Source organism: Eulemur rufifrons, chromosome 4, assembly GCF_041146395.1.
Source record: "Eulemur rufifrons isolate Redbay chromosome 4, OSU_ERuf_1, whole genome shotgun sequence".
NCBI classification, from domain to species: Eukaryota; Metazoa; Chordata; class Mammalia; order Primates; family Lemuridae; genus Eulemur; species Eulemur rufifrons.
The window spans coordinates 22,106,664-22,133,388 of NC_090986.1; the positions used below are offsets into that span (position 1 = coordinate 22,106,664).

Sequence of the window (26,725 nt, forward strand, 5' to 3'; positions counted from 1 at the left end):
GTTCCCCAGACAGTGCGCATTGCACCCATCATGAGGTATATATCCCTCCCTTCCCCACCCCCCCCTTCCCGAGTCAGCACCTTCAAGTGTTACCACTCCCCAAACGGTGCGCAATGCACTCATTGTGTAGGCATACCCCCATCCCCTCCCCCACCCCCCCCTCAGTCTGATATCCAATTGGTGTCGTTCCCAGATTTGTATTTAGGTGATGATCAGGGAAACCAATTTTCTGGTGAGTACATGTGATGCTTGTTTTTCCATTCTTGGGATACTTCACTTAATATAATGGGTTCCAACTCTCTCCAGGAGAACCATAGAGATGTCGTATCTTCATCATTCCTTATAGCTGAGTAATATTCCATGGTATACATATACCACAGCTTACTAATCCAATCATGTATTGATGGGCATTTGGGTTGTTTCCACATCTTTGCTATTGTGAATTGTGCTGCTATAAACATTCGGGTACATGTGTCTTTGTTAAAGAATGACCTTTTTTCCTTTGGGTATATGCCCAGTAATGGGATTGCTGGGTCAAATGGCAGGTCTACTTGAATCTGTTTAAGATACCTCCATAATGCTTTCCACAGGGGTTGCACTAGTTTGCAGTCCCACCAGCAGTGTATGAGTGTTCCTGTCTCTCCACACCCACGCCAACATGTGTTGTTTTGGGTTTTTTTGATAAAGAAAATCCAGGTATTTTTAAAAAAATAATATGTGATAACCAAATAGGGGTTAGTCTAGGAATCCAAAGATGTTTCAGCATTAAGCAATCTAAACATGTACTTCACCACATTAACATATCATGAAGGAGAAAATATACAGAATTGTTTCAATAGATGACGAAATATATTTGGTAATATATTTGTACCTCTTTCTATGACATTGATACAATAGTTTTATTTACTCTATCATTCATAGTCTAATTTTGTCAAGTGTTCCAATAATGGTCTTTATAGCATTTCCCCCTCCTTACAGGACCCAGTCTATGGAAAATGTAATGTTTACTTTTCATCTCTGTTTAGCCTTCTTTAATACGGACCATTTCCACAGCCTTTAGCTTTGATAGCATTAAAATTTTTGAACAAAATGGTCCCCACCTTTTTTAGAATACTAAAATGTTACTGATTTTGGATTTGTCTGATGCATCCTTGTGATTAGATTCACATGATACATTCCTAAGTGAAATAAGAGATAGATGATTTTGTGTTCTCAAGATGCTCCGTCTGGAAGGGCATGATACCCATCTGCTCTCATTGGTGAGGTTAATTTTGATCTGGTCAAAGTGTTGTCTGATATCTCAATTCTGTTATTACCAATTTACCCTTTTCACAAATGAACAGTCTGTGGGGAAACATTTTCAAACCATATATATATGTACCATATATATGTGAGATATATATATCACATTCCTCATAAAATTACCCTAGATTTGTCATCCATTGATGACTCTCCTCTGACCTAGTGTTCACAATGATGATTAGAATATGATGATTTATGAACTCCAGCATTCTCTCCATATTTTACCAGTTGGCACTCACAAATGAGAATTCTCTCTCATTTACCAATTAGTTGATATTTCATTTACTTAGTGATTTATTATCAGTCTGGAAACACAATTCCTATTATTTCAATGATTTATTATTCATTTCTGCACATAATTATTCTGGCACACAGGTTTTTCCAGATTAGGTATCGGAGCCGCTCCAGGATAACGTTTGTGTCTTTGTGAAATGTCTCTGTTGTTTTTGTTTTGTTTCATTTTTAGAAATTCTTTACTTTTTGACATAACAAAATATGCCAGAGTCATATTGTACCGGCTTTGCCACAGTTTTGGAATCAGTCGTTTCTTCAAAGAGCCCTGATTCCTTTTAGTGAATAATGATATTAGAATAAAAATTGTAGCCATAAAACTCCAAACAATATTTGGAAATAGCATATGTAACCTTCCTTCCTACTCCTGTCCCCACTCCTTTGGTTTCCTTTCCCAGAAGCAAACTGTTGCCAGTTTGTATGTATTCTATGAGCTCTTAATTTCTTTGAAAATATAATTATATTGGAGTTTTATTTTTTAATAAAAGAATAAAAATTATAAGCACTAGGGATGTTTATTTCTACTGGAGTGTATTCTCTTCTTGGCTCTTTCTGCAGATAGACTAGTATAAAAACTGAGTCATAATACATTTTTTTTAAAAGAGTTTATTTGAGCAAACAGCAATTCATGAATTGGACAGCTCCAAACCAGAGTGGTTAAGGAGCTCCACTGAGAGAATGCAAAAGGGAGGCTTTTGTAAAATGAACACAAAAGTAAAGCAAAGAAAAACATTTGATTGGTAACTGTTATAAAGTTGCCTCATTTGGTCTATTCTGTAGGAAAGTCTCTATTTATATAATTATAACTTTGTTGGTTGCTTCTGGTGGATTGAGGTTAAGTTCTATTTTTCTTTAATATAGGCATTTATAAAAAATAGGTCAAGTAAATTTTACTTATTTTTGCAAATCAAGCAAGGTTATGGTCACTTATGAAGCCTGACTGGCATTATGTACTCAGGGATTCCACAGAAGATTGGAGTATGCAATCAAATGCTATGTTTATAAGCTACTTGGATTTCTTTATTTTCTGCCCTTTAGTGTGGTTATGGTACTTATTTAAACTACAATTGAGTTTATCTATCTCAGATTGCTTTCAGTTTTAGGTTTTTCAAAATCCCTTCTCATCTTCATCAATATACATTTTATAATGTGTAGAACACTAACATGCTTCCAAAAGTCAAAACTATGCAAAAAAGCATAGTCCAAGAATCATCACTCTTTCCATTAAACCTGTGAACTTACCCTCAACTTTACAGGTAACCAGCTTGACTGCTTCCTACCTTATCTGTGTATATTTCTGTAAAGATAGATAGATACATGTATGTGGTATTATTTTTCATTTCTTTCCAGTGCCAATGGTAGCACACTATAAATGCTTTTCTGAAGAAAATGTAGGAAAGACTCTTACAGACATTGGCCTAGGCAAAGAATTTATGAAGAAGACCCCTAAGGCAATCACAGCAACAACAAAAATAAATGAATGGGACATGATTAAATTAAAAAGCTTCTGCACAGCCAAAGAAACAGTCATGAGAATAAACAGACCACCTGGCCGGGCGCGGTGGCTCACGCCTGTAATCCTAGCACTCTGGGAGGCCGAGGTGGGCGGATCGTTTGAGCTCAGGAGTTCGAGACCAGCCTGAGCAAGAGCGAGACCCCATCTCTACTAAAAATAGAAAGAATTATATGGACAGCTAAAAATATATATAGAAAAAAATTAGCCGAGCATGGTGGCGCATGCCTGTAGTCCCAGCTACTCGGGAGGCTGAGACAGGAGGATCGCTTGAGCTCAGGAGTTTGAGGTTGCTGTGAGCTAGGCTGACGCCACGGCACTCACTCTAGCCTGGGCAACAGAGTGAGACTCTGTCTCAAAAAAAAAAAAAAAAAATAAAAAAAAATAAACAGACCACCTACAGAATGGGAAAAAATTTTTGCATACTACACATCAGATAAAGGACTGATAACAAGAATCTATTTAGAACTCAGGAAAATCAGCAAGAAAAAAAATCAAACAACCCTATCAAAAAGTGGGCAAATGACATGAATAGAAATTTCTCAAAAGAAGATATAAGAATGGCTAACAAACATAAGAAAAAATGCTCAACATCCCTAATCATCAGAGAAATGCAAATCAAAACCACAATGAGATATCACTTAACTCCAGTGAGAATGGCCTTTATCAAAAAGTCCCCAAACAACACATGTTGGCGTGGATGTGGAGAGACAGGAACACTCATACACTGCTGGTGGGACTGCAAACTAGTGCAACCCCTGTGGAAAGCATTATGGAGGTATCTTAAACAGATTCAAGTAGACCTGCCATTTGATCCAGCAATCCCATTATTGGGCATCTACCCAAAGGAAAAAAGGTCATTCTATAACAAAGACACATGTACCCGAATATTTATAGCAGCACAATTCACAATTGCAAAGATGTGGAAACAATCCAAATGCCCATCAGCTGTGGTATATGTATACCATGGAATATTACTCAGCTATAAGAAATAATGAAGACACGACATCTCTATGGTTCTCCTGGAGAGAGTTAGAGCCCATTATATTAAGTGAAGTATCCCAAGAATGGAAAAACAAGCATCACATGTACTCACCAGAAAATTGGTTTCCCTGATCATCATCTAAATACACATCTGGGAACGATACCAATCGGATATGAGACTGAGGTGGAGGGTGGGGGGAGGGGATGGGTGTATGCCCACATAATGAGTGCATTGAGCACCGTTTGGGGAATGGTAATGCTTGAAGGTGCTAACTTGGGAAGGGGGGGTGGGGAGGGGAGGGATATATACCTACATGATGGGTGCAACGCGCACTGTCTGGGGAACGGACACGCCTGGAGCTTTGACTTGGGGAGACAGGCGGTACATGGGCAACGTATGTAACCTCAAATTCTGTATCCCCCATAATAAGATGAAATAAATAAAAAAAAATGCTTTTCTGCACGCTGCCTTTGTGACTCAACATTATCTCCTGGAATTCACTCCATATCAGTTTGTAGAAATCTTTCTCATTCTTTTTCCAAAAGCATAGTGCTTAATTCTATGTATGTGACATATTTTATTCAATCTCCTATGCTTGAGCATTTAGACAGTTTCCAATATTTTGAAATTACAAATAGCAATGCCCAGAATGATCTGGTGCATATGTAATACTTTCATATTTTTAGAGATGTATCTTCAGGGTAAATTACCAGAAATGAGATTCCTGGTCCAAAAGGTAAATTCATACTCAGTATTACATTTAATCTTTTCTTTCTCACTTATTTTCATCTCAGTAGCTAAGCCTTTCATGGTTTACTTTGGCAATCTCATTTTCACCTGTCTGTCTTTTAATAGTTACTTCTACCAGCGTAGTTCAGGATCATTCTCCCCAAACTGCTTTCGCTTATGGGTTCTCCCTTTCATATCACATTGTGATTTTCTGAAAGTGGCTTGGAGTAGAAGGGGAAGAGGAGATAAATGGAGTGTGGAATTAGGCTGAAAGGCAGAATGAGGTAGAGCTATTGACTGAAGAGTTCCAGAAGCTGACTCTGTGGGGGACCCAGGAAGGTGAGGCTCTGTGTGCAGAATGCAATGAGGCCCCAGCACCCCTACACAAGGGCGCAGGCTGGTTCACGAGTCTGGTAAGTCATCCTGGAGAGAGTCTGCTATCTTAGGCACTATGAAAAATCAGAGCTAAAATAATCTAGTGTAAAGCAGAAGACCAGTCCTAGAGACTGAGTTAACTGGCAACCAAGAAAGAGGAGCAGTATGACACAGCATGAGCACAGGAGTCTGGCACTTTTGCCTGGGCTTCCATATGCCGTGTCTTGGAGGCTCAGTTGTGAATTCTACTTGATGGGTGAGACAGGAAGTCTCTGAGCTGTTGTAAACTTCCCACATCAGCCAGGAATGGTTCCGACATGTGGATGAGAGTGAGGCTGCCTGTGGAGGACAGCAGTGAGGAATTGCAGAATTCAGAGGCAGAGCCTGTTCCTTCCCATCTTTTCTGGCAAAAAAACCATAAAACCCCCCAAAACCAGCTTCTACATCCACAGCCCTAACCAAGTTACTCTCTGCTCCCAAACCGTAAAAGGGTCCTGGTCTTCCAACAAATAAAATCCAAAATCTGGCTAGGAGCAGTGGCTCACACCTATAAGGCCGAGGTGGGAGAATCATTTGAGCTCAGGAGTTTGAGACCAGTCTGAGCAAGAGCGAGACCCTGTCTCTACCAAAAATAGAAAAATTAGCTGAGTGTGGTGGTACATGACTATAGTCCCAGTTACTTGGGTGGCTGAGGCAGGAGGATCACTGAAGCCCAGGAATTTGAGGTTGCAGTAAGCTATGATAACATCACTGCATTCTAGCCTGGGTGACAGAGTGAAACTCTGTCTCAAAAAAAAAAAAAAAAAAAAAAAAAAAATCTAAAATCCTTTATGATATTCTTGATCATCTCCTATCTGCCTTTAACCTGCCTTTAAGCATGAATTTTAGCATTGGGTTTCAAGTAACAAGAAAATGAAGTTTAATAAAAGTAAAATTCATGTTAAGTATTCTCAAGGTAGAAAAATCTCAAATTCTGCAAAGTCACCATTTATATGGTGACCCTTTTTTTGAAACTTAAGCCAGACTCTTCACTGTTCTTTAATTTTCCATTCTTATTCCTTATCCCAGGCTTTTTCCTTGACATCAAAAATCTCTTTTTCATTTCCACTTGTCAGAATCCTATTCATATATCAGATACCCACTCAAGAATTTACTTCTTCACTCTGCCTTTCCTCCTTCCCAAAGCCAGACTGAAGTTTATAATTTCTATATAGTGTTTGTCACAGATCTGTTAAAAATATCTGTGTCATGTGTCTTAGGTTATATATAATATATGTGGTAATACATGTGTGTGTGTGTGTGTATGTGTGTGTGTGTATGTAAAACCAAAGGACACATGACACAAAGGCATTTGCAACAGATTTGTGGGAAATGCTATATAAAACTTACTGATTGATTATCTCTTTCTTCTTGGTCTATGATTTACTTAATTTTAATCATCTCATTATTTCTTATAACACCTAGTACTTTGCCAATAACATACTAGGTAACAAGACAGTTTAATAACTGAATCTGTGGGCAGTTCAGAGGCAGAATGAATAAATGTGAAAATAAAAAAGAAGGGTGATAATTAGAGAACAAAAATTGGATCAACCAATAGCATGAATTGTAGCATTAGATTTCAAATAACAAGAAAATGAAGTTTCACAAAAGTAAAATTCATGTAAGTATTCTCAAGGTAGAAAAATAAACTCAAATTTGCAAAGTCACCATTTATATGTAACTGTGAGAAAAACTCATAGATAATAGCAAATTGCAAGTGATCTGGGTATTAAAATCATGCAGAAGGTGAGAAAACAAAGATGTTGTCGGGGTCCATAAATACAAGGTGAGTACGGATAAATGTTTGGAAATACGACTGTCATATTCAATATCTCAATGGGAGAAGAGAAAGAACCCTAAATTCTCTGAAAGCCCACTGTGTACTAAGCACAGCAGACTTTCTAGAAAGATACCTAGGTGATATATTTATCAGTTGGTCCTCACAGCAGTTCTATGATGTAGAGATTATTTGTGGATATGGAATCTGAGAATTAGAGGTGAAATTAATGACCTCAAAAATGCACAGCTAGTAAGGATTAAAAACCTGGATTCAACTACACATCTACTGTAGCCAGAAATCTATGCTCTTTCCAGTACGCCACATATAGAATTGCCAATATCTAGTAGTACAAGCCAAGTATCAATAGCACCTTTGGTTTCCTCTCTTCCTTGAACCATCACACCTAGTCAGTCACCAGATGTTGTCTACTCCTTCTCCTGAAAATATCCCCAAATGTATTTGCTTCTTTCTAAACTCACTGCCGTCATCTGTCTCCAGCCTCTGCCTTCTTTCCTACAGACAAATGTAACAGCCTCTTAACTCATTTCCTCATGTCCACTTTTGCTTCATTTCAGTTCATTCTCTAAGTGACAACCAAAGTAACCTGGTAAAAATGCACACCTGATCATGTGACCCCCTTGTGAGAACACACGTCTATGTCTTCTGATTGTTCTTGGATTAAAGCTGGAAATCTTTAACATGACCTATAAGACGTCCATAAACTGCAGCTTTAGTTGCGTTATTCATTTTGTGTCACTCTTGGTGTTATTTTGTATACTTCAACCCTGTTTGATTTTTGTCCCTTATATTTATTTATTTATTTATTTTTTTATTTCAGCTCATTATGGGGGTACAAAAGTTCAGGTTATATATATTGCCCATGCCTCCCATCCCCCCGAGTCTGAGCTTCAAGTGTGTCCATTTTTGTCCCTTTTATATCCTCTCTTATCACAGGGCTTGTGCTATGGTCTCTTGCTGGAAGTGAGAGCCGATTCACCATCTCACCACTCTTAGCTATGTTTTTTTACTTGGCTTTCACTTCCTCAGGGACTCTGTCTTTGACCTTCAGCTCTCAGTTAAATCCCCTCGCTATGTGCTTCTGCAACACTTTCCACTTCTCTGTTTATTTTATCACATTGGTTTTTACTTACATAAAACTCTGAGAGGAAGATTATGGCCGACTTCACCCCCTGTTGGATTTTCAGAATCTGGGGTGATTTCTGGTGAGTGATAAAGTCTCAATTGATATATCTTGATTGCTGTCATGATCAGTTAAAACTTGAAAAATATACACTAAAAAGTAAGTTCCTCAAGTGGCCTTTCTATCTCTCAATATCATTTGAATGCAATATTACTTTCAGTGAAATCTAGGCCTAAGAAAACCCACTCTGGTTCCATTGTTATAAGAACACGTAAATCAGTATAAGTTAATGCTGAGGATATGAAATTATCTAGGGCATCTGAGTTTTTCATTTATGCATTTGATAATGAATTATTTCCACAAATATCCATTATATAAATAATATGTTCAAACATTGTGCAAAGCATTAAGTAAATACTGGTGAGGAAGATAAGCAAGGTTACCCCCCTCACAAAGCCTAGAATTTTCTGCTTTAGTTCACTTCAGACCCAGGTGTAATCAGAAGATATTCATTCATGCTTTGGTTGGATGGACATGAACCAAAGTAGCTCTGCACTTGGAGAGGTCAAATTTACATTCATTAAAATATTAGAGGTCAATAATAAGAGCTGTGTGTTATAAAATATGATTGCTATGCTACAATAATCTCAAGAAAGAGTAGCTTGGTTTCTATCTCAACTTACTGACAAATATACATAATTAAAATATTAAATTGATTTAAATTATCTACCCTCTTGAAAAGGAAAGGATAAAAATTCATTAATTGTAATTTGTATGCATGTAACAGTCTTTTCTTTGTTTTAATCATTTAGGTACATGTCACTGTGGCAGGTGTAAGTGTGATAATTCAGATGGAAATGGACTTGTTTATGGTAAATTTTGTGAGTGTGATGATAGAGAATGCATAGATGATGAAACCGAAGAAATATGTGGAGGTATGTATACTGACTTTGTAGAAATTAATAAAAGAATCTGTTTTTGCACGTATTTCATTGTATTTTCATCTCTGTATAAATTTCAGCTCTAGGTATACTAATTCAATTTAAACTTCTGTTTGTTTGGAAAACACTTCACATAAGGAGAGTTAGACTAGGGCATTAAGAGTAGACTAGTACTTTCTAAATGCAAAACTGAATTGTCCCCAGAGGAGAGCCTTATCATTATGGCAACAGCCCAACTGCATAGCTCTGAAGTAGTCCTAGTGGAATGCCACCGTCTCTGCTCACCTTAGCCACTATTATTCTATGTTCTCCTTCTCCCTGAGCTGTATGTTTTAATTTCGTTTTTTCTCCTTTCTAAACCAAAGACCTTTAGATAGTCTCCTGTTCTATTGGGACACTGAAGGGCAATAGGATTATTGGCCTAGGGTTTACCTCTCCCCTCCCCACCGACTCCACACTTGGATAACATTTTTTCTTGTCCTTTTCTATGTACCACTATACTCAGTCCATTTTTCTGTTGTACCAGTTCTCACATGTTTGCTAGTGTCAAGTTCTTCTGTAAGTGCTTTACGTTCATTATATTACGTTTCATAACATCACTCTAGGGTGGGGATTATTTTTATCCCTGCAGACAGATGTGGAAACTGGGACTTGGAAAAATTAGGTAACTTACCTAGGGTCATTGAACCAAGCCTGGTAGAACAAAGACTGTGCTCCTGCCCCCTCGCCATTTGGAACTGCATTGGTGCCTGGGAGTTGAGAGCTCCACGGGAAGCGTCCCTCCTCACCATCTGAAGTTTTCTTCTCTTTCGCTTACCTAACTGCAAGCCTGTACCCAGAGTTTCAATTTGCAGCCTTGACTAGCCCTGGAAAAGGAAAGTAGAAAGCAGTGAGGATCACTTCCGTATAGGTAAATTCTTCTCTGCTATTATTAAACATATTTCACTCATAGCTGACAAGATCCAGTCCACGGAATTCTGTCTTGCACTTGGAAAGGGTGGTTTTAGAACAGTATTTCCCTAGAAGGATTGAGGGTAGATGAGGCCTTGAGGAACCAGAAGGCCCTGAGAAAGTGTCACTAGCATATGATAAGCTTGTTCGTTTGATTACATTTCTGTAGCTTTGATGCCTGTGGTCATCCAGAGACTCTTATTTTAGGCCCACTTGGTTCTTTCTCCTTGGTCTTCTGGCCGCACAATGCACCAGCGTAAAACAAACACAAAACTCTTCTACTCATTTTTCCAAGCCAGTGACCTAAGCTCGATGCTACTCAGACAATTCTCTCCTAAAGGGCTCAGTCCAAAATAATTAGATCAATTGGATAAATCCACACACAAATATTATGTATTTGTCCTCTTGATGTTTCATTTCCAATTATTACAGATCAAGGAAGAGGAAGGGAACATTCTGTGGGGCCACTGTGTTCTGATACACACCACCAAAGCAAAGTCTATTTGCATTTATAAATACAAAAATCTAGGTTGAAACAACACAGCAGTAAATGTTTTACTCTCAACATTTCTACTTGTTATTTCCATTTGTTTGAGGCTTAAGCAATTTCATGGTGCAAAGTCTGACCAAGGACACTAGCACTCCAGTAAACACCCTCTGGGGGTGACATTGCCTTGGATTGTAAATCTTTCCATGTGTCATTCACATGAAACCAATCTGTTGAGAGATGATTCTACAGTCCATCAGTGAGGCAATAAAAAAAGAGATTTTCTTGTTTTATCCGGTTACACAAAGCAAAGAATTGTGTTTATTGGCTGGCATGTGTATTGTCTTGAGGCATACATTCAATCTCAATTATTTATTCATACATGTCTTGTCATAATATTTTCATTTGAATTATATGGATATCTGTTTTAATTTTTCATATCTGCATACAGGTATAGCTTTACATGATTTTTGTTTCCTTATTCACCTAGAACTCAGTGATTTCTTAGTAAAACCCTAATTCAGTACTGAGTTTTATAAATATTCAAAGAATCTGGATGTGAGTAATGTAGATTTGTGGTAATTTATTAATATCATGGTAATCTTACATATGTAGCCCCTCTGTATAAATTTCCCGAAATTACAGAGAAAATAAATTCTGTAGTCTAATAAGTTGATTGATCTTACAAAGCCTGACTCCTAGAAAAAGCAATTAGTACACAGTCTTGCTCTTTTCCAGTGCAATCTTTAACTTCCTGAGGTTTGTGATATAGCACTGGAAATTTTGTTTAGTGTACATGTTGAGATAGTTTTGTTGCGCGTATATGTAGAGATCTTTTTAAGTTAATAAAAGGTAGAAATGATATATTTTGTTAGTGTTAAAATCATTTGATATCCTTTGCATTTGCTTTAGTAAACAGATTTAAAATTAAAATTTGTTATAAAAATGGTCATTGTATGTTAGGTTAAGAAGTTATTTTCCATGTATACCCCAAGTATAGCTCATTTTGACAGAAAACATGGTATTGTGTTCTTTGGTCTCTGTCTCTTTCTCTGTCTCTCACTATAGCACTCTTTCTCTTCATCTCTGTTTCTTTCTTTGGAATGTATGTATGCTTGATGGAAGTCTCATCTGCTAGACATGAATAGCATAGGAGACCAAAATATTCTCTTGTATTTCCTGCTTCTTATGTGAGCTTTAAGGCTCTAGTAATGAAAATATGCTATTAGGAGAAATAAGAATAGTCTCGCAGTCAGTTTGCATGGGAATTTGGCTATAAGAAGGGAGATGGATGACCAAAGATTTTAGCCATAGACCTATAAAACACAAACTTCTATAACACAGAAAGAATAGAGTAAAAAAGCAAAAGAAGAACAAGGACATACATTCATGTTTAGGTGACACAACTACAAAGAAGAGAGAGCACAAGAAGTGAATTTGGGATAAATACAATCTTTGGGGAATTCTGTAGAAGAATTGCTAGACGTGGACGGGGAAAGCAATGAGGTGACAATGAGCAGGTAACAGGTTATAGAGAGGTGGGAGCTGAAAGGGGCATCTGAACACACAATGATGGGTGCCCTTGACAGGTAGGATGGGAATTTGATTGTGAGACCAAGGGCTCTTGCCATTTTATCGATCTGAAGGATGACTAAACATTGATGAGGCTAAAAACCTCTCTTCCACATGGTGGAACATAACAGCTTGTGGGACACAGTTAAAAAGATGACTGTTTCCTCTGGTTTAAAAAAAATTGGTTGGTCATTAATAATGTGTATCTAAGTAAATATGCACCATTGGTTTCTCAGTAGTTGATTTCAAATGAAATATTTGAAAGACTAGTATAAGAAATGTCCTTGGAGTGAATGCTTAGATACATTTGAGTTTGATGTCTGCATTTGAGACAGAAGAGTAATAGACCTCAACAGCCTTTCATGTCATGTCTTTTAAAAATACTTTTATTTCAATCAGCTCCCTGTCTAGGCAAAGTTAAAGGATGCTTTGGCTTGCTTTATTTGTACAATTATGCAGGTATAGGCCCAAGTATGATATTTTGAGGGGAAACTGTATAATTTGATTATTTTTAAGCAAGGAATGTGAAGCTGCTATATTATTCAGAAGGCAAAAATGATCACAAAGAGGTAGAAAGTTAATTCTGCTTTTAAAAGTTGCTTTTTTCCTCACTGTATAAAATTCATTTTGGGTAAAGGCCATGGGAAGTGTTACTGTGGAAACTGTTACTGCGAGGCTGGTTGGCATGGAGATAAATGCGAATTCCAGTGCGATATCACCCCCTGGGAAAGCAAGCGAGGATGCACATCCCCAGATGGCAAAATCTGCAGTAACAGAGGTGTGTCATTCATACATGCTACTACATAATTGGGAGGAAAACAAAGCTCTTAATTGTTAACACTCTTTTTCTCTGTATTTCCTTTAGTGTGGGAGGAAGTCATCTTTTATAATCATTTACTTTGATGTAAATCAACATTTACTATATCAACAATCTTCTCTGTCTTTTTTTTATTGAGTAGCAAACAGAAAGATAAGGAAGTTGCTGTCATTCTTTAAGCTTCGCTGAACAAATAGTTAACGTAGGGGCTGTAATTTCTTTGGCGGCCATCCACAAATAGCACAGTGCAGCTAAAAGGCAGTTCTTGTAGATACTTGTGTTAAATGTCTCTTGACTAACAGAACCGTCTACAGCATGAGCATCTAGTTATCCAGAGAGCATTCAGAAAACCCTCTTGTCTTAATTATGAGTAAATTGAAGGCTTGGTTGAAATGAAGAATTGATATAGACTAATTTAACTTTATATGTAATAATAAAAATATGATATTGAACACAATATATATAGAAATTATGCATCAAATAGCCATATGAAATTTAGACTGGCCTTAAATAGGAATTTAAAAAATATATTAATATTACTAAACTATAAAGTTAATTAACTGACTGTTGATATCAAACCAAATAGTTTTAATGCTTTGTAAAACTCCTTGTAATTTTTCCCTTTGTCTGCTGTGGTGATAGATAAAAGAGAGCCAGGCTGGACTTTCCATTGCCTACTCGATGACATAAATAAGTGGCCATATTTTCCTTTATAAAATTATAAAAATCTAGATAGCTGGAAGACTATTTTTCTCATTTCTGTAAATGTATGGTGTATTTTAATAGATAATGCTCACACACTGCCTTTTAAAAACTGACATAGAAGAGTATAATGTGCCACAGTTCTTTATATGGACAAAAGAAAGCAAAAAACCTGAACTTGGAACAAAAATCATAAAGAAAAGTCCTCTCTTTATGTGGACTAGATCTTACTATATATCACACGAATTCACTTTTTGTTTTCTTTTAGTATATAAGGACGTGTTTTCTGCTTAAGTCCTTTCTATTCAATAGGGTTCATAGTGTCCCTTTGGCAGCGTGTGAAGCTTGAGCTGGGTTCTGATCTGGAGATCTGGCGGAGGCAGAATGGGAAGTGGCTTACCTGCGAGGGGCTGACAGCTTCTGAGATCCAGGGGTACATGAAGGCAGGGCAGGGGTGGGCACTGAGATGAGTCCTTTTTTTCTTAGAAAGTACCACTCCTGTCTACCCTGGAACCGGTTCCTTACCGTTGCTTCCCTAGGGAGCAGAGAGACACTGGTCCCTGCACATACCTACCTACCTCATCTTCCTTTCTGGTCCATCTTCTGGGCTGCGGACACAACCAATTGGTCATAGAATAAGTGTCCTCCATTGTCCACACAGTTTATTCACAGTTTCACATTGCACCACTTGACTCATGCCTGAGAGGCTGCTGCCTCATCAGCTCTGCATGGCTGGCGGCCCCTGATCGTCTCCTACCAACAACGTTTATACTAGTATGACAGCAATTCATATCCATCTTTTAAAATCCAGATACTAAGGTAGGGTATAAAGAAGAATAAGAACATGACCCATATTCTTAACATCCAGATATAACCTCCTTTTACATTCTAGTACATGGCCGTGGCCTTTCAGTCTATATTTATTTGCTTATTTATTTATTTATTTATTTAATTAAGTTCATTGTATAGTTTCTCCTCCCCTCGTATTTTCTTCTTGTTTAATACAAAAACTGAGTCATACTATATACAATAATTTGTCATTTGATTTTTTATTTTATAATATATTTTGCTTATCTTTCTATGTTTACAGAGCAAAAACCTAGTTATTACTCTTAATGGGGGCTTTGTAGTCCACAACATACATATACCATTACTGCACTGATTAGCCATGGATCAGTATTTTGGTCACGAGTACCTTTTTCGATAACATAAGTGCAACCACATTTTATATTTCTGAGCATGTACTTTGTGTACTTTTCTGTTGGATACTTTAACTGAAGTGGACTACTTTGCTAAATAACGCACATCTAAAAAGTACATAGTGTAAAATTTCTAGGTAGAAAGTTCTACCATTTTATACTCTATTTCAGATCAGGAAAGTAACTGTTGTCCCACACCTATACTAACTCTGGATCCTAGCAGTCTTTTTCACCTCTAACAGCCTGACATCCAAAATGATTCTACTCGCTATTGTTTTAAAGACCTCTACCACTAACCCTTACTAACAATAGGTTGAGTGGTAAACATTTTTCATGTTTATCTATCATTATTGCTCTAAGAAATTTCTTCTTATTATGCTTTGCCTTTCTATTTTGCCTTGGGCATATTAATCCTTTACATATTGGTTTCTATGAATTGTTTATATATGTTTATGAAAGTGTTTTTTGTCTTTTACATACATATAAACTACTTATTTCAGCCTTTTTTGTCTCTTACAGTTTTTATGGTACTGTTTCCAACCAAAATTTTACATTTTAATGTGGTTAAGTTTATTTCTCTTTTCCTTTTAATAACTGTGCTTTGGGTGTTTTGAATAAAAGGAAATTTCATTTATATTCTATTGTCAAACCTTATTTCTTCGTCTTTCTTAGCATGCTCCTCAGGCACTCTGTGCTCAGTCCTGCTGTTCTTTGCCTATTTTTGCTTTCTTGACTTTCCCTAAGTTCTACCTCCAACGTCTCCTAGAACATTTCCCTTACTGTCCAGACCATCTACTGCAATTACTCCAACCAAAATTGATCCCTGCTTCTCTAAGCTCCTATATCAATGGCATTTATGTCCTAGTTTACAAAATGTTAGTACACTTGCTTTTAGTCTTTGCTAATTTGTCTTTCATTAGCTTTCTTTTTGTCAAATGGATTGTAAGTTTCATGAGGCAAAAGATTATATCTTAAATAAATTGTTTTTATATTATCTTTGAGAGAAACTATCACAGTGCTAATGACACATCCCACAATCTCACATAATTATAGACATAGATAACAACTTTTTTTATCTCTTAGGGAATCTTTACTATCAACTTCAGAGAGTGCTTTTCCTTTTTAGAATATTTTTATCTAAATATGTGTATTTTATAAATACAAAGTAAACAACAGAAAAAAATATATGAGATGCTTTATTTCATGGTTTTTCTTGACTGGATCCTCATAACATTTTTCTTCCCTTCTAGGGACTTGCGTATGTGGTGAATGTTCTTGCCACGATGTTGATCCAACTGGAGACTGGGGAGATATTCACGGGGATACCTGTGAATGTGACGAAAGGGACTGTAGAGCTGTCTATGACCGATATTCTGATGATTTCTGTTCAGGTAAGGACCCTTCCACTTCCTGTCTTTAAATAAAAAAAAGAAATTTGACCTGTTTACGTCCTCTGCTATTTCCTTCCTCAGTGTTTCATAGTTCTCCCTATAGAAGTCTTTTACCTTCTTAGTTAAATGTATTCCTAGATACTTTATTTTCTTTGTTGCTGTTGTGAAGGGTATTGAGTATTTGATTTGGTTCTCAGTTTGACTGTTAAAATACCAAGATCATTTTCCACAGATATATAAAAAATAATTTTATGCTTCGTATGGAACCAGAGAAGACCCCATATAGCAAAAGCAATCCTAGGCAAAAAAAAAAAAAAAAAAAAAAGGGAGGCATCAGTTTACCAGACTTCAATCTATACTACAAGGCTATAGTAACTAAAACAACATGGTACTGGCACAAGAACAGAGACATAGACCAATGGAACAGAACTGAGGACCTAGATATAAAACCATCCTCGTATAGCTATCTAATCTTTGACAAAGCAGACAAAAACATACACTGGGGAAAAGAATCCTTATTCAATAAATGGTGCTGGTAAAACTGGATAGCCACATGTAGGAGACTGAAATGGGATCCACACCTTTCACCTCTCACAAAAATCAACTCACGGTGGATAACAGATTTAAACCTAAGGCGTGAAACTATAAGAATTCTAGAGGAAAACATTGGAAATACTCTTCTAGACATTGGCCTAGGCAAAAAATTTATGAGGAAGACCCCAAAGGCAATCACAACAACAACAAAAATAAATAAATGGGACCTGATCAAATTAAAAACCTTCTCCACAGCCAGAGAAACTATCATGAGAGCAAATAGACAACCTACAGAATGGGAGAAAATATTCACATACTACATCTGATAAAGGGCTGATAACTAAAATCTATTTAGAACTCAGGAAAATCAGCAAGAAAAAATCAAACAACCCTATCAAAAAGTGGGCAAAGGACATGAACAGAAATTTTTCAAAAGAAGACAGAAGAATGACCAACAAGTATATGAAAAAATGCTCAACATCTCTAATCATCAGGGAAATGAAAATCAAAACCACAATGAGATATCACTTAACTCCAGTGAGAATGGCCTTTGTCAAAAAGTCCCAAAACAATAAATGTTAACATGGATGCGGAAAGATAGGAACACTCATACACTGCTGGTAGGACTGCAAACTAGTGCAACCTCTGTAGAAAGCAACATGGAGATACCTCAAAGAGATACAGGTAGACCTACCATTTGATCCAGCAATGCCATTACTGGGCATCTACCCCAAAGAACAAAAGACATTCTATAAAAAAGACATTTGCACTCAAATGTTTATGGCAGCACAATTCACAATTGCAAAGATGTGGAAACAACCCAAGTGCCCATCAATACATGAGTGGATTAATAAAATGTGGTATATATATACCATGGAGTACTATTCAGCTATAAGAAACAACAGTGATATATCATCTCTTGTATTTTCCTGGAAACAGTTGAAACCCATTCTACTAAGTGAAGTATCCCAAGAATGGAAAAGTAAGCACCACATGTACTCACCATCAAATTAGCTTTAACTGATCAACACCTAAGTGCACATATAGGAATAACATTCATCAGGCAACAGGCAGATGGGAGCAGGGAGGAGGAGATGGATATATACATACATAATGAGTGCGATGTGCACCGTCTGGGGATGGACACGCTTGAAGTTCTGTCTTGGGGCGGGGGGTGGGTGGCAAGGGCAATATACGTAACCTAAACATTTGTACCCACATAATATGCTGAAATAAAAAAAAAATTCATTTCCCCATTCTCAAGATTCATTCTGATTCTCACAAATACTCTGTAGTAAACTAAATGTGCATCCCAAAGCACATTCCAAAGCATTTGATATTCGCAGTGTTCCTATTAGTAACTTAGAAAACAGCCGGAGAATTTACACATTTGGCAGACTATAAAGATGAGAGTGTACCCACTCTTTTAAAATTAGTCTGATTCTCATGCAGGAGAACCATTAGCTCCAGATACCTACTTAACTCAACTCTGAGACTACAAAACCTGCAAACCTGATGATAATGAACAGGATAGTTACAATTAATTCAGCTATATTAATATATTACAAAACTTAGAATAACGCAGCTCTGAGGGATATTTTTGTGCATTAACTCTTTGATGGAATTTATAGTAAAATCATTCTGCAATTTTGTCTAGAATTGAATATAATTTAGTAGATTTAAAAATTTCATACATAAATATTTATGGAGCAGACACTATCTGTTAGGATCTGGACATCTGAGCTACTAGTTCCACCACATGTATGATCTTTGACTTTATAGAGCTTGCAATCTAAATGCAAAGAAAAAAATGCATCTGGCCAGAATGTTTAACGGTGCAAAGAAAAAGTAGTCAGAGATTTATCTGAAAAGGTGTCATTTAGTAAAAATTGAGTTATGGGTTTTCAGTCCGGCTATATTCGACAATCCAGAAGGCAGAGACATATGCCTATATGTCTCTTTAAGCCTGACTGCTTGATTGGTGCACATAGATAGAAAACTCCTCCTGTCTCCTGAAAGTTTGCCAGCTAAGGGAGATAAAAAAGCTGCCCTATTTAACTGTGATTATGCAACTTCAAAGGCTTCTCCAGACTGGCTGAGGGAAGCCTGCTGCTAAAACTTCTCATTGCAGAAGGGTTTCCCTCTTCTGATAATCTCTGTGCTCTGGAGAATTCCCCAAACGTTTTGTGAACACTACTCTCTTGAGGCAATTTTTCTGCTATTCATTATATATGTCAGTGTTCTTCATTATCATCATTTTCAACACACTGGTAATAAAACAGCTAACAAATATGGAGTGGCTTCTGTATGCCAGACAGACATTGAGAATATCTGGGGATGGACCTGTTTGACATTTCGATCAGAGTAATGTGGCTCTTCACAAGAGTGGTGATGTTGACTCATGCATTTCTGGATGGATTGGCTCACAATGCAACTGGGGTTTTGCCCTAAAAGGGAGGCTTGCAGGAAACGAAATATGAGAAGAACATCCCAGGCAGAAGGAAAGGAGGTCGGCGGGGCGGTAGGATCTGTGCATGGGACTGGAATCAGTCTGAAATTACCAGAAGGTAAAAGGAAGGGAGGATGTGGTAAACAGTAAAACTAGTGAGAAATATGAGATTAGCTTGCTGCATACCCAAGCTTTATTCTAAAACCAATGGGGAGCTAGCGATGGTTTTAGGCAGGAGGGTGCTATAGTCACCAGATTTCTAGTCTGGGAGTCAGGGAAAATGCTGGTGCCATTTACCGAAATGGGGAATATAGAGGGAAGTTGTCAAGTTTGTTTCTAGACATTTTGAGCATAAAGGACAAATGGCAAGCCAAAGTTGGTATTTTTTCTGGCCTATTAAATACGTGAATCTGAGAGTCAGGGCCAAATAAGAGAATTTAGGGTTATGAGCATGGAGTTGATAGTTAAAATTATAGTAGGGTTCAGGAGACGCCACTTAAGAATGCCATTTTAAGATTGTGAGATAAACATGAATCGACACAATTTAAAATAGGAAAATAAAAGACATATATATACACACACACATACACACACACACACATATATATATATATGACAGGCTGTATATAAAAATTGTATGTTTGTGACTTGCTAATATGATGCCTTCCCCCACCCCCCATGGATATGCTCTTTCTTGTTAAATCCATGATGCCAATCTTGATCCTGATTTTGGAGTGGGGTTGAAAAACTCACAATAACTACATTATCATGACGATCCAGCGTCCTGCCAGTGACACTTCAGCCCCTTCATGAGCTCCCAGGTCCTGCTGCGTGTTGTCTGGGCTTAGAGCTGTTACTATAGGTTGAGCAGGTGAAGTGTCATTAAGGAGACCTCTCTGGAATCTAATTTTCCACTCCACCTATTCCCCTCTCTCCCTTCTGCCCTATCTTCTCTTAATCATGTTTTCTGTTCTTCCCTCTCCTGTGAGCCTCAGTGCTGTGGGTGTAGACGGGTCAGGGGTGGGAAGAAGTGACAGTGGGGCAGTCAACCTTGGTTTGAGTAAAATGTCAGTCTGTAATTGTGATTTTATGATTCGATGGTTGAAGTGAATTGAATGTGGCCCGTCCTCTGCAGCCTGGCTCCCACACTTAGGATGAGGATTTTAGGAAAGAAGAAATTCATTACCAGAGATCCTGCTCTGTTGGACCCTTACCCAGTTCTTTCAGACGCCTCATTCCATTCTATCCTTACACTGACTCAGGGAGGGAGACATTATTATCTATATTTTAACAGAAGAAGAAATAGATTCGGAGAAATTAAGTAACCTGATAAAGTTCACACTGCCATTAAGTGTCATCTAAAAACATGTATAGCCTGAGCACTCATGTAATTTAACTTCCAGGTGCTACAAATAAAATTCTTCAATTTTATTTTGGTGAGGAAGAACTGTCCTCTGAATGCTCAAACTTCCTATAAAACTAAGCTTCTCTGCACATGATTATAATATGAGGCAGGAATCCATCTGGATTATTTCTTCATTCTTAATAAATATGTAGAATTCTATCTACTGTACTTTATTGTGATTACAGGGTTATTGGTCTTCACAATTTTGCCAATACCAGTCCAAGTTGCACCATAAGATGGATGCCATACAGTTGATTTTTGAGCATGTTAATGCCTTCGTGTTATAAGATAGAAGTAACCCAGCTCCATAGATATTCTCTAGTCCTTCATGCAAGGCTAGAATGTAATAAGGCTCAGATGAAATACAGTTTTATTTTTAGCTCCCATTCCTGTCATCCTGAGAATATGGGTCTTATTTAAGTTCAAGAGAAGTCTCTGGATGGATTAGTTGAAGTTGGCTCTTTTAATTGCCATTCTCATTTTATTTGTTCATTCTCATTCTATCCATTCATCTATTCAATAATGCATTCAAATCTAAATATTTTATGCCTATTAGATTATGAGTCCTGGGGATATAAATATGTTGTATCACAATTCCTGCCCCCAAATAAGCCAATTTTATTTATTTATTCTTTCATTCCAGTTTATTGTTCATCACCCACATGGTGTATATGTATGTGTGTGTATATGTTCATTCATCTGTACACAGACATGACTTGTGCATACGTGCACACACACACACACATACATTCCTCAAAGATGATACTGTTGATAAGATTAGAATGTAACTGTAATGACTAGGGTATGGCCAGCCATCCTGAAATACTGACTGTTTTGTTTGTTATGTTCAATTTACTCCCTGATTCTGAAATAACTCCTTTATTTCTGATGACTGCTTACTACTGTAGTCTATTTCCCAAAATCCCATAATTGGAAAAATATGCCGTGGCCTGACCTTAGACTTTATCTTTCAGCTGCCTGCCAAAATGATGAAAATATAAGGATGGTCCTGGCTTAAAGTTACATTAGTTTGGAAAATAAAATCGTTTGCTAGAACTATACTATGTGGGAAAATTTGTCATTGTGGATTGCCAAAGTGTTAAGGAATGAAACTAAAGGAGATGATTAAGTATATTCAGCTTACATTGTCTTGAAAGGAAAATCAATATATGGAATGAATTTTTATAAAATAACAGGGACTAGTTATATCTAATTTATTCCCCAAAGCTTTTGTCTATTGATGGACTTCATGTTACTTTGTAAACAGCTGCTTATAAATATCAGATTCAAATTCATGGGCATTTTTTTATCATTTATGAAGAAAGAAATATACCCTACAACCTATGAAAACTGTCAATCAGTAAAAAAAAAAAAAAATAGAAAGAAATATACTCTACAACCGAAGAATGTTAGTCTGGAATAGATGCTAAGATGCAACTACATTTGTCCTGGACTGATATTTCTAGAGTTTGGATAGCTTGACTCAAAAGAGCACAATGGTTATAAATAAAAAATAAGCTTTAGTGCCAATGCCCTTTCCTACAATAGCATGAGAAGCTGTATAGCTCCTCCCTTGTCAGCATGGCCTTGAAACCACTTGATAGCTGCTACCACAGTAAACCTTCCTGTCTGGGTGGTGCAGATTGGGTTGTGGCCACCTTTAGAGTAGGTAGATTATACCAACACTGAGCACTATATTGTTCTTCCATTGCTTTGTGTGTGTGTGTGTGTGTGTGTGTGTGTGTGTGTGTTAATAAATAGGTATAGATCTTTTGAGAGCAGTTCTCTCATTTGAATTCTTCTGATGTTTGATATCAGGGATAAACAACAACAGTCTGTATCTTTCATCTTTATTTGTTGATTTTCTGCCTACATGGTTTAAAGAAATACTTGTTAGAAGCATTGAAATGAACTCCTGCAGGTTTAACGTACACATAAATTTGACAAACTAACATGGAAGCATTGTATTTCAGATCAATGTGGTAAATTTTTCTTTTTCTAGTTTTTTCATGCGAAAGATAAAGTAAATTGGGAAGAGGCCCAGAAAGGATAGTGGCACATCTAGATCAAGGACACATGTCTACTAATTTCTTCTTTTATGACCTTTTCACTATTTATTTATGAAAGACACTCATATAATATGTCATGGCAGTCTATAGGGTTTTGGTGCTAAATAGATCTCATTATTTCTAAACTCTTCTTTACATATCAAAGTCAAACATTTTCATCTTCTTGACTTTATCCCTACCAAATGATCCCTTCTCTCCCTCTTTGGCATAACGTTTATGCTGGAATTGAGAAACTGGTAACTCTAGAAGAAAACTTGCAGTCTTATCTTATAATTTCCTCTCTTCTCTGAAATGCTCAATACCTGCTTCAGAATCTGGTATCAATACCTTGCATTGCTAAGTGATTTTCCAACTCTACTGATTAAATATCATAAAAGATTTTTTTGGAAATGTACAGTTTCATTTAAAGTGGGATCTCTGACGTTCTGAAATATATTGTGTCAGCAAGAGACTGAATTCTTGAAAGACGCAGGATATAATTTTCATTACTGGGAAAGTAAAAGTTATGTTTATGTTTTAAGCTTCTATCAATTCATCTCTAATAAACATTTAAATTAGGCAATACCATTGTCAATACTATTTTTCATTATAGTATAGTATATTTATAGAAACCTTCCTTCATTTATTTTACATTTGCTTCTTCTATGATCTTCATTGGGATATTTGATTTAGGAAATCCTACTTTCCCTAAACAATAAAACATCAAAAACATCCTATGCCACTATATTGTCATGTAAACTGTTCACCATATATTCACTGAATTTCAGGAATTTCATTCATTGTGGATGGCTGACTTAATTTCACTCATATTTAAAGTCCTCTTCTTTCATTAGCTTGAATTTGTTCAGTTGATATTAAATCCTGGTGGCAAAGAATAGAAGACACAGAAGTGGATGATTTGAGGAAGAGGGTGGCCATCCTGAACTAAATGATATTCTCCCACTTTGATAGTTTCTTATTTTGGGGCAAAGCATTTCATCCTACAACCAATCACAGCAATGGCACTGTCTCATAAATTCATCCCAGTTGACTACAGGTGTGTTTTAATAGGTAAAGCAAGGGCTGGGCTACAAGGCTGAGGTAGAAAGCCCAGGAAGTTAGGGGTCATCACATACACGGCAAAAGTAAGGACGCATTATATATGTTCTTCCCAACCTTCCTTAGAGTTGACAATGCTGGAGGTGAAGCATGGATTTATAGGAGTAATCCTTGAGAATGTTCATGATGCCGCATTAAGTGCACAGGAAATAGTGGTGTGGGACCTTGTAGGCTCTATTTCCCTCCTGGTGTTTATGGCAGAGCACAGAAATAGCAGTGGGATATAAAAATAAAGCAGCCTTAATAGCATTATGCTGGGGGAAAAGTTCAGAGAATTAAAAACTGCCCAAGGAAAATAAGAAAACAGTGAATTTGGGAGCATTAAGGTAAAAGATTGTCAGAGATTTCTTCTTCCAGGTCTAGAGCATCTGCATTTTTAAACATTTTATTAAGGCCTCCACAATTAATATGACTTCCTTTGATATTAGTTGGATCAGATTCTTACTCTAAAAATCTTTTTTTAATAACGTCTTACTGACTATAGGATTTGTTTTATTCCATCATATTTTTTTTGTATGTCAACATGTAAGTGAACCTTAGGAAGTAATTACTGCTCTTGTACATGTGTTCCAACGATGCAACTTGAGAACATTCTCCCCTTAGCCACTGGTCTCCCTCCACACCTTTGTCCCCAGAGTTTCTGCTTCATTCTACTGCCCAGGGGTGTGAATCTGTGTGTGGAGCATGTGTCACTGCCTTTCAGGTGGACCACAACAACAGGTGGCATTCCCTTGGGTAGGTAAGGATTTCTGGGCATCCACACCTGCTAGATGTTTTGTTCTAACTTTCACAAGCATTTTAAACTTTGAGTATAGAGAAGCTTTTTCCTCCTTCAATCTAACTGTTTTTCAGTTTTATTGTTAAAGTGTCAACTAGTCGTTCACAAATGGCAGCATGTTCTGTACTTTGTCTAGTTTCCTCATGGCAGATCTAACTGTCCCTGAAATAAAACCACTTGTCTTCAAAAATTTCAAAGACATTGACTCCTATGAAACAGCAGAATTGATTGTAATTTAAATGTTAAAGGTTTATGTGTTAAAAACTGTTATTTATGCAGGCATTTGCAATGTAGTTCTGTTTGAAAAGTTTGTTGTGACTTACATGTAGGTTGGGAAGAAGGATAAGTACTTCTTAGGCTGGGACAGCTACATAGCAAAAGCCACAGAACCCAACAACCTATGAAATATAATTGTTAATAAGTATAAAGCATTGTAAGAAAAATTCTCATATTCCAAGGCCTAACTGATCATATTAACAATCATATATTTATTAATAATCACAATTTTCTTTTCCTTTAAAATGCTGAGTTCTGTGGCAGAGGATTAATGATGACAGCAATTTATTCAATAGACTGTTACATAGCAGGTTCTCAATAAATGATCATTGGATTGAATTCAGTGTTAAATGAGAAATTTGGATTCAGTGATCCCTAATATCTCATCCCACTTTGACCTATGATTTTGTGACTTTCTCCATAAGGAATGAGGTTAGGTCAGGCATAGTGGCTCATTCCTGGAATCCCAGCGCTTTGGGAGGCTGAAGTGGGAGGATCCCTTGAGGCCAGGAGTTGGAGACCATCCTGGGCAACATGATGAGACCCTGACTTTACAAAAAATAGGAAAAAAATTAGCTGGGCATTTGCCTCAGCTTGTAGTTCCAGCTCCTCAGGAGGCTAAGGCAGGGAGATTGCTTGAAGCCCAGGAGTTTGAGGCTGCAGTGAGCTATGATCATGCCCCTGTACTTTAGGCTAGGTGACAGAGTGACACCCTGTCTCTCTGTCTCTAAAAAACAAACAAACAAACAAAAAACACAGGCTAATAGATAGTGAAAAGCTTCTGCAAACGTATATTTTCCAAATTTTTTGGACTCAGAAGATGGACTCAAAAACCTCAGGGAATATTGATAAAAGGGTCTAGACTTCACTAAAGGCCAATTTCCATATTGCATGATATATATTAATGTCAGCTGACAAAGACAAAATAGCATGGGTTTTCATGTATTAGCATTGTACCTGATATACTTTTTATTTATTTTTTTTTTTTTTTTTTAATGGTTTGAAAAGCTTTATTCCTAAAAGAATGGCTCTTATAAAATGGGTTTGAAAAGTATTGGAAAGGTAGAAGAGTGTCAGTGGACATTTGTCTATTATTTTGCTCACTTTCCATCTGAGCCCTCATTTTTTCTCGAGAATTCTTTACCTTAGGAAACTTGGTGGGAGACAAAGATTGCCTTCCATTATGGTGAAAATATTTCTCGTTTCTTTTTAGGACAGATGGAGGGCACAAAGTGGAATAAGAAGGTTCACCTTGGGAAAATTATCTGAATAATTTTCCAGGGATTTAAGTTTTCTTATTTTTATATACAGAGAGAAAAAGTTATAAGTCAACGGAGGTCATTTCTTTACAACAATAACTCATATGCCATCCAAACCATAAGTTATTAAGTTGAAATCTAAGAGGAAGTGGGCTGTTTTTCAGCTCTACCTGAAGAACAACTTCCTTTCAAAAGCAGCCATCTTTGTATACTTATTATTTTTTTTTTTTTTTTTTTTTTTTTTTTTTTTTTTTTTATTTTACAGAATCAAAGAGTCTAACAGTATATCTTGTTAGATACAGTATGTCCTCATAATGTATACATTATTTCTTGTACAATGATATGAAATAATATGGGAAATATTCATGACAAATTATTAAGTGAACAGTGCAAGTTAAAAACAATAGTTTCATATTTTTTTCCCCCACCCCCCCTTTCCCGAGTCAGCACCTTCAAGTGTTAGCACTCCCCAAACGGTGTGCAATGCACTCATTGTGTAGGCATACCCCCATCCCCTCCCCCACCCCCCACCTCAGTCTGATGTCCAATTGGTGTCGTTCCCAGGTTTGTATTTAGGTGATGATCAAGGAAACCAATTTTCTGGTGAGTACATGTGATGCTTGTTTTTCCATTCTTGGG

General features: G+C 37.0%; 1 protein-coding gene across 2 annotated transcripts in view; it reads left to right on the plus strand.

The window, feature by feature from the left end:
• ITGBL1 (integrin subunit beta like 1) overlaps positions 1 to 26,725 on the plus strand; it is a 255,787-nt gene that overhangs the window by 111,130 nt on the left and 117,932 nt on the right. For both annotated transcript variants that reach the window (XM_069467071.1, XM_069467072.1), the window contains 3 exons: positions 8,971 to 9,093; positions 12,747 to 12,887; positions 16,078 to 16,218. In XM_069467071.1, the coding sequence (XP_069323172.1) occupies positions 8,971 to 9,093; positions 12,747 to 12,887; positions 16,078 to 16,218 (405 nt within the window). The remainder of the gene's footprint in view (positions 1 to 8,970; positions 9,094 to 12,746; positions 12,888 to 16,077; positions 16,219 to 26,725) is intronic.